At 47.6% G+C, this 9543-nt stretch overlaps 1 protein-coding gene across 1 annotated transcript; it reads left to right on the top strand.

Moving 5' to 3' along the window:
- Positions 1 to 7099: 7099 nt before the first annotated feature.
- On the top strand, positions 7100 to 9199 carry LOC116950876 (uncharacterized). Its single transcript, XM_032969000.2, has 2 exons — positions 7100 to 7733; positions 8215 to 9199. Exons 1-2 carry the CDS (start codon positions 7424 to 7426, stop codon positions 8709 to 8711), a joined length of 807 nt encoding a protein of 268 aa, XP_032824891.1. The 5' UTR covers positions 7100 to 7423; the 3' UTR covers positions 8712 to 9199.
- Positions 9200 to 9543: the final 344 nt, after the last annotated feature.

Below are 9543 nucleotides of genomic sequence, written 5' to 3' on the forward strand. Positions count from 1 at the left end.
ACGACGACGAATCAAAGTCTCCGTCATCTTACTACGGGCGTCGTCCCGTAGTAAGATGGCGAATCAAAGTCTCCGTCATCTTACTACGGGCGTCGTCCCGTAGTAAGACGACGAATCAAAGTCTCCGTCATCTTACTACGGGCGGCGTCCCGTAGTAAGATGGCGAATCAAAGTCTCCGTAATCTTACTACGGGACGACGCCCGCGTTGTTATTGTTTGGTTGCACTTAAACAAAACACGTTTTTAACGTTGGTGGTTGCGGTGGTGATAATTGATAATAACAACAAAAACTCAACGCGCTCGTCAACAACTCTGTTTGCCTCAGAAAGAATGACAAAAAAAAACTCAGCACACTCGCTTACAACTATTTGCCTCCGAAAGAAATAGAAACAAAATACTTCACACACTTGTCAACAACCCTGCCTCAGAAATATGAGGCAACAGTTTCTGGATTTACGGATTTTAAATTTTGATTTAAAGCTTTCGTGACTGCAGTAATTCATATTCTTAGTTCTTTCGGTAAAGTCACGTTGAAGGGAAACAATAAAATAATAAAATATATAAAAAACAATAGAAATTCTCAGAGAATTTTTATTGTTTTATATATATTCTGTGAGAATTTGTATTGTTTTATATACATTTTATTATTTCATTGTTTCCCTTCAACGTGACTTTACCGAAAGAACTAAGATTATTACGGATTTTATTCAAAGGAAAATAAAACAATAAACATTTGCAACACGTTATTTGGTTTATGCGCTGTCGCCGATTTTTTAAATGTAGTTTTGTGTGTATGTTTGTATGTTAACGCCAGTGTTGTTGACTTTATTTATTTAGGTGCATTGCCATCTTACTCGGCTTCCCCGAGTAAGATGGCGACAGAAGGAACGCGTCGCTGGTCCGGGCGAGCGAGGGGAAAGTGGAGAGGGAATCGATTCCTAGCGACGATCAAACGCAGTCGGGAATCGATAACCTCACCTCCAAAGCGCACTGCCAACCTCACTCTGCTCATCTCCAGCAACATCGCAACCCGTTCCCTCTCACCTCACTCCCCTCTCTCACCTCACTCCCCTCTCACCTCTCTCACCTCACTCCCCTCTCACCTCACTCCCCTCTCACCTCACTCACCTCTCCCCTCTCTCCCCTCTCACCTCACCCCCTCCACACTCTCCCCTCTCACCTCACTCCCCTCCTCACTCCCCTCTCACCTCACTCACCTCACTCCCCTCACTCCCCTCTCACCACACTCCCCTCCACACTCTCACCTCACTCCCCTCTCACCTCACTTCCCTCTCACCTCACTCCCCTCTCACCTCACCCCTCTCACCTCACTCCCCTCTCACCTCACTCCCCTCTCACCTCACTCCCCTCTCACCTCACTCCCCTCCACACTCTCCCCTCACTCCCCTCTCTCCCCTCTCACCTCACTCCCCTCTCACCTCACTCCCCACTCACCTCACTCCCCTCTCCCCTCACTCCCCTCTCTCCCCTCTCACCTCACTCCCCTCTTACCTCACTCCCCTCTCACCTCACTCTCCTCTCACCTCACTCCCCTCTCACCTCACTCACCTCACTCCCCTCTCACCTCACTCCCCTCCACACTCTCACCTCACTCCCCTCTCACCTCACTCCCCTCCACACTCTCACCTCACTCACCTCTCACCTCACTCCCCTCCACACTCTCACCTCACTCACCTCACTCCCCTCCACACTCTCCCCTCACTCCCCTCTCACCTCACTCCCCTCTCACCTCACTCCCCTCTCACCTCACTCCCCTCTCACCTCTCCCCCCTCTCACCTCCTCACTCCCCTCTCACCTCACTCCCCTCTCACCTCACTCCCCTCTCACCTCACTCCCCTCCACACCCTCCCCTCACTCCCCTCTCACCTCACTCCCCTCTGACCTCACTCCCCTCTCACCTCACTCCCCTCTCACCTCACTCCCCTCTCACCTCACCCCCCTCCACACTCCCACCTCACTCCCCTCACTCCCCTCTCACCTCACTCCCCTCTCACCTCACTCCCCTCTCACCACACTCCCCCTCACTCCCCCTCACTCCCCTCTCACCTCACTCCCCTCACTCCCCTCTCACCTCACTCCCCTCTCACCTCACTCCCCTCTCTCACCTCACTCCCCTCTCACCTCACTCCCCTCTCACCTCACTCCCCTCTCACCTCACTCCCCTCCACACTCTCACCTCACTCCCCTCTCACCTCACTCCCCTCACTCCCCTCTCACCTCACTCCCCTCTCTCACCTCACTCCCCTCTCACCTCACTCACCTCACTCCCCTCTCACCTCACTCCCCTCTCACCTCACTCCCCTCCACACTCCCACCTCACTCCCCTCTTACCTCACTCCCCTCTCACCTCACTCCCCTCTCACCTCACTCCCCTCCTCACTCTCACCTCACTCCCCCCTCACCTCCTCACTCCCCTCTCACCTCACTCCCCTCTCCACTCCTCACTCTGCTCCTCTCCAGGCGCAGTTCACCCACTAGGGGGCGATGGGGTGCCGCCCCACCAAGCAGCTGGAGATGAGAAGTTATTTTTATCATTAAAAAATACTTTTATATAAATTGCTTTGTGTTTAAACAATGAAAACAATAATGATTATTTCAACGTGAATTGCCTAATAAAGACAACATTTTAAGTTGTTCATATCAGAAACCGCTGCAACGCCACAGTCTGCTACGTGCCTAGGGAAGGTCTCGGTGCGGCTGTGAAGGGTTCCCAGTGAGAGATTCCCAGTGAGAGATTCCCAGTGAGAGATTCCCAGTGAGAGATTCCCAGTGAGAGATTTCCAGTGAGAGATTTCCAGTGAGAGATTCCCAGTGAGAGATTCCCAGTGAGAGATTTCCAGTGAGAGATTTCCAGTGAGAGATTCCCAGTGAGAGATTTCCAGTGAGAGATTCCCAGTGAGAGATTTCCAGTGAGAGATTCCCAGTGAGAGATATCCAGTGAGAGATTTCCAGTGAGAGATTTCTAGTGAGAGATTTCCAGTGAGAGATTTCCAGTGAGAGATTCCCAGTGAGAGATTTCCAGTGACAGATTCCCAGTGAGAGATTTCCAGTGAGATTCCCAGTGAGAGATCCCAGTAAGAGATTCCCAGTGAGAGATTTCCAGTGAGAGATTCCCAGTGAGAGATTCCCAGTGAGAGATTCCCAGTGAGAGATTCCCAGTGAGAGATTCCCAGTGAGAGATTTCCCTTCACTGACTGCGTTGAGCAGCTTCCAGCGTTGTAGCCACGCCGCTTGAGACACATTCAGGGCGGCGAAAACGGCGCCCGTGGCTGTAATGAGACGGCGGTGTCACAGCGCGAAGTGGCGCTGTGTAAATATGTAGCAGGTCACAGAGCCAACAACGCTCTAGGATTTTGGAAGTGTCAAAGTGTGTACTGTGGACTTGAGGGTCATGAGGACAGTATTTGAGTGCTTTGTTGTTATGTTTCGTATTGTTTATGAATAACTCACCGTTGGTAGATAAACAGTTCTATCACTTTCACGGGATGGTCAATAACATGACGAGATTTTTCTTAATGAGAACAAGTTCTTTTCAGAAGGCACTCACCACAGCTCCCCCTCATGGAAATATCACGACCCGCCACTGCTCCCCTCCATCACTCTCCTACCCCTCTCATCTCACCACTCTCAATCACTCTCCTACCCCTCTCACCTCACTCCTCTCCATCACTCTCCTATCCCTCTCACCTCACTCCCCTCCATCACTCTCCTACCCCTCTCACCTCACTCCCCTCCATCACTCTCCTACCCCTCTCATCTCACCACTCTCCATCACTCTCCTACCCCTCTCACCTCACCACTCTTCATCACTCTCCTACCCCTCTCATCTCACCACTCTCCATCACTCTCCTACCCCTCACACCTCACTCCTCTCCATCACTCTCCTACCCCTCTCACCTCACCACTCTCCATCACTCTCCTACCCCTCACACCTCACTCCTCTCCATCACTCTCCTACCCCTCTCATCTCACCACTCTCCATCACTCTCCTACCCCTCTCACCTCACTCGAGTCCCCTCTACATTCCAACCCCTCCCCTCTCACCTCACTCGACCCCCTCCACGCCTCTCTTACCTCTCCCCGCTAATCTCACTCTACTCACCATTTGTCTCCTACCCATCCCCACTCATCTCATTCTACTCCCAGTGTTCTCCTACTCCTCATCGCTCTATTCTCCATTACTCTCCTACTTCTCCCGTTTCATCTAACCACACTTCACCTCCCCACACTCTCTTACCTCTCCCCACGAACGCCTGAAAAAGGTAGCCGCCAAGATCAAAACGAGGGTCACCCTGGTCCACAAACTGGCAAGCACCGGCTGGGCAGCATCAGCACCAATGCTACGGGCATCAACGGTGGCCTTTGTGTACTCGGTGCCCCAGTATGGGGGCCGTCCATAAATGACGTCACGCGATTTTGGACGACTTTTGACCCCCCCCCCGTCGTCACACGACGTCACAAAAAGTCAGAGCCCCCCTTAAATATGACGTCACAAAGCTCTGCTCCCACCCCCCCCCCCCCCAAAAAAAAACATGCTTCAAATCGCTTTAAACTATTGTCATTGTAGCGCGTATTTAATGTGGCGCTGCACTCTGATGTTGTAGGAGAAAACATTTATTAACAAGTCTATTTAATTAAGTAGAACGTGTTGTCTATATTTATTTAAAGTTGCGCATTTTGGATTTGTGTCGCTGTGTTGCCTCTGCCTATGGTTGTGTGCCTGGGGACCTCTAGGTGTGCGCTGCTGTGCATTGGGTGCCTGACAACTGTGTGCCTGATAACTTACATCATGCACATTTGTGTCCCATTGTCTGTGGACCTTGGCCCTCCTACATCGCTCGCCTTCTTAAAGCCTCGGGACAGATTTACTTTACTGCTTAACTGTGCGCGTGTCTCCCCCCCAAAGGTCTTTCTACGGTAAGTATTCTATCACTATCTTAAATTTCACACTTAACTTACAATTTAACAATCTTTGAAACAGCGTATTCAACCAAACCATGCGTTAATTGTGTTTTAACCGACCGTTTGTGTTGCTTTATATAGTTTCCAAATTTTGCTAAACCCTGTTTGATTTAGTGTGATGTTCCGTCTCTCTGTGTCCCCTGGTATATATGTGTTAATTCCCCCTACTTAAGGTCTGTATATATATCTGCGGTTATGTGTTTCCTCTGCCTGATGATGATTGCTTGTGTTGCGATCGAAACGTCGTATGCTATTATATAATTTTATTTTTATTATTTCTACGTGACTTTACCGAAAAAACCAAAGAGTAATTCCTGCAGTCACGAAAGCGACTAATCAAACAAAGCTCTAAACCATACACGATGAAGTTTAATTGAAAGATCCACCAATGAACAGATAGCTAAAGAAGAGGAAGTTGCCATTAAATCATAGGGATACCACGACCCTCAATGAAAGTAGATATTGGTCTCAGAGCCAATCATTTTCCTTCATCTCTCTTCTTGCCCCTAAAGTCCATGTTGACCCCTCGCACCGGGTGGGGAAAGCCATTGACCTGAGTCATCTTGGTAGGCCGAGTGAGCAAACATCACGAGGCGTAATGCCACCAGTGCTGCTGCTCGTTGGTTTGTGAATTGGAGCTTAGGTCAAAATAAAAGCTACACTCTCTGAATTTTCTGCCTTCCCGAGTGGTCGATCGTCAGCTGTCACCAGCGCAACCCATGGCTCAACCTCGCAGTGTAGAAAGTCTAAAATTCGGGCTGGTACTTGATTAGCAGGAAGGAGAAAGGGGATAAAGTTTTGCTCAGAGGCCGCCCCGCATGACAATGTTGATGATTATTAGTTTTGGGTTAGATCATTTAGGTATAATGCCCATTTGTTTTAACTCGGCTCAATGGCAAGTTTAAATTATAACTGCAGTACGGTAACCGCACGATCTAACCCAAAATAAACTAATCACAAATCATATTGGTAATTTAATCCTCTATATATGTAGAGGATGTTCGGGACATCCTCACACACAAACACCACGCAACCACGGGTTAAGGGTCACGGGAGCGCTGCTGTGTACGACACGAAATCCGCTCTTTGAGTGGAGGACACTGAACGGATTGGCCCCAGAAGGATTAACCATCTCAAGTCTCCTCTTCATATATATATGAACAGGGCAATGATGATATTGACTATAACAAACAATGCACATTACAAGATGCGTAAAAAGGGATATTCAAATATAGAGAGCATCGTGCAAAGTGCTGCTTGTTTCAATTGAAAACAACTTTAATAAACAAATAACCCATTATGGTCCTCGGCTTCAGTCAATGTTTATTATTATTATTTTGGTGCTATAAACGTCCAAATAATGGGCTACTTTATTGAGCTATCATTTGTGGCCAGGTCGCTTCTGAAAAATAAGTGAATACCTCAGTAGGCTTTGCCTGGTAGGATGGGGATGGTTTAATTTTATTTGTTTGTGTTTGGACGATTTGTGTACCTTCTTGTACTTTGCACTCCTATCGTGTTTTTTTGTATTGTTGTAACGTTCTTACCTGCCCCGACTGGGCATTTGTAAAGTAGAGCTTCATAGCTCATCGGATTCCTTCAGCATAAATAAATATTCTGATGATACCGTAACTTCTCCACAGCACACGAGCCGTGCCAGAGTCGGTTCATCCGAGAATCCAATCCCAGTCCCTCCCCTTGAGAAACCACTTTCGATACCTCGCCCCAAATTTGCTTAAACTTCCACATTCCTGAGCTGCACCTTTTCCTGCCACTCCACCGCGCCTCCTGGTCCAGCTATAAAACCAAAGCCACCGTCAACACCGACTAACTGTTCGCCTTGAACATTGATGGTTATTGTATCAGCTTCCGTTTGCAGATCTAAGAAGGTAAGTCGGGTTCACTTCGCGGGACGAGCAGTAGGGAAATAGTCTCATGCTTTTCACAATCGCTCAACCGCTGGCTTAAACTGCAGCGAGATGAATTTTCTTGCATTTCTGACAAATAATGTGCTCGCCGAAATTTAACAATGTATCTTACAGTGATAGACATGCATGACTTTGTATCTTCATTTGGGTAATTTGCAATGTTGTAAAGATAATTTTATTCACCTTTTTAAATGTTCACACGTGGAACTGCTTTTGAGGAATCACTTGAGCAATAACGAAAACTTCAACGACAGTATATTCATTTCAAGAGAAGACGGTGACTTTTTTTTCATTGTTTTCTCATTTCAACGGCAGTTTAGTTTTTCGGCATTACATTATTTTATCATCGGTAGAGCAATGGGATTGTGGGTTACATACTGTAGGGGGTACACAACATGGGAGGTGGATAATCTCTTGGAAAAGTGATACTGACCAATGCCCCCCCCACTCACCCCCCTTTCCATTTGCTCAAATTATTCCCGGGCTTCATGACTTCCACCTGCAACAGAGGATGGCCCTCTGTCCGAGATCCAGCCACCCACTGCTACTGCTGCTACTGCTGCTTCAGCAGCAACTGTTGATGCCACTGACGGCCGCCGCCGCAGATAGCGACCGTAGTGCCGAGCAGGATGGGGGAAGGTGCTACACAGGCATGCCGGGGATCCCGGGGAATCACGGGATCCCGGGAAACCCGGGCCCGATCGGTCCTCTTGGGCGAGATGGACGGGACGGGCATGACGGCCAGCCTGGCAAGAACGGCGATAAAGGAGACCAGGGAGATGATGGCGTGAAAGGGGACAAAGGGAGCGCAGGAGAGGCCGGTAAAAAAAGAAACCTTGAACTGTCACCGCACCCCCACCATAGCCAGGCGTTACAAAGTGCTTCAGGTGTAAACTTTTGTGGCGGCACTATAATACAGAGCGTCGATTGTGTTAAGCACACGGGATCATTGCTTACACTATTGACAAAGGCTCAGCTCTGATGACTTATCTTTCTAAGCATCATTCATATGTATATGTCGGGACTGATTCCAGGGTTTGTGAATGTTAATTTTATTGGATATTTTTTTACAATTTTTTTTTTATATCGCCATCAAAAATAATTAGGTAAATAACCAAGGTGCAATGTGTAGGGCTTAGCGTGTTTAATGCAGGATTTACAAAATCATTTATGGGCCTACGTTATTGTCCACTGACGTACGCCTGCTAGACACAAGCACGGTTACACGATGAATCACAGCAACCGGAGACACTTGCGTTACAATTTTTAAAGGTGCAGAAACTTTTTGTAATCCCTTCGCAGGGTTGCCTGGAAAATCTGGACCGATGGGCCCCGCTGGAGAGAAAGGGGATCGTGGACTTCAGGGTGAAAAGGGAGACAAAGGAGAAGTCCCGGCTGCCATCCCCAGATCCGCATTCACCGTGGGTCTGTCTGGATCTAACCCTCGCAGCGGCTCCCCTATAACATTCGGCAAGGTCACGTACAATGAGCAGAATCATTACAACACGTTCACCGGCAAGTTCACTTGCCATTTCCCGGGCGTCTATTACTTTGACTACCATCTCACCGGTAGCAGTGGCAGCACCCGGGTTTCCCTGAGACACAATGGACACGCAGTTCAGTTTAGATATTCCTCCGTCATGGCCTATTACAGCTTATCAGGCGCTTCATTCTTGCGTTTGACAAAGGGTGATGAAGTGTGGCTACAAACAGAAAGTTCTCACACAAAGGTTTACACAGATTCTGGCACTGACGGCACCTTTTCAGGTTTCCTACTGTACCCCGACCTGCCCTTATAAAACACATTTCGTGCTCGGAACGATTACATACGAATTGTCTCAATAATATGATGTATTTTCATAATCACAATGATGAGGAAAATTATATTTGATTCGTAAATGGTTGTTTGAATGTTTTTTGTTGAGGAAACTTGCCACCACAGACAGAAAAGTCTAACTTCACTCGAGCTATGTAACAGTACATTTAACATACCACATATTTAATAATTCGCAGACCACGAATGGTAAACGTTTGTTATTACCAAGGCAATTCTGCTTCAGAGAAAGGACAAATCTCGTATCTGTTTCGATATTTTATGAAACTTAATGTGTCTTGAACGGTCAGAAGAGTTGGTTTTATGTACAGGTGAAATGGCATGGCATACTGAACTGATTTTAATGTAACAATTTTACAAAGCACATTTACAAATTACAACTGTTTAAAATTGGTAAATGATTAAACACATTTTCCCACATGTTAAGGAAACAATAAAGCATGTATTCATGCCTATATGTGTTCAGCACTGCTTATTAAAGTACTGCAAGAACAACAAGAAAGGCGAGACCTCTTTTCAGTGCTTCCATCATTAAGATTCAGGCCTTTGTAGCCTGGTGCTCTGAGAAAGGGTGAATCCCACATCGTGAAATGTTGCATGGGTCATGAGGTCTATTGCGGAAGTTGTCCACAAAGGGCTCTCTCTGCCAAAAGACTAGGGGCCTGATTATAGAAAAAACTGCATAAATCCTCTCAGGCAGATATATATGTAGTGTCATAACGCGGGCTGCTGACGGGCAAGTGGTACTGGCAGCAGGGATCAGTACGCACGTCAGGAGAAGGGGATCGAAGAGGAAG

This window comes from Petromyzon marinus, chromosome 41 (assembly GCF_048934315.1).
Source record: "Petromyzon marinus isolate PM22_M1 ecotype Great Lakes invasive population chromosome 41, UKy_Petmar_22M1.pri1.0, whole genome shotgun sequence".
NCBI classification, from domain to species: domain Eukaryota; kingdom Metazoa; phylum Chordata; class Hyperoartia; order Petromyzontiformes; family Petromyzontidae; genus Petromyzon; species Petromyzon marinus.

Bases quoted from the DNA above. Each gene is read 5' to 3' on its own strand.
- LOC116950876 (XM_032969000.2), top strand. From the start codon at position 7,424: ATGGCCCTCTGTCCGAGATCCAGCCACCCACTGCTACTGCTGCTACTG. The intron at 7,734-8,214 runs GTAAAAAAAGAA...ATCCCTTCGCAG, and splicing joins AGGGAGCGCAGGAGAGGCCG to GGTTGCCTGGAAAATCTGGA.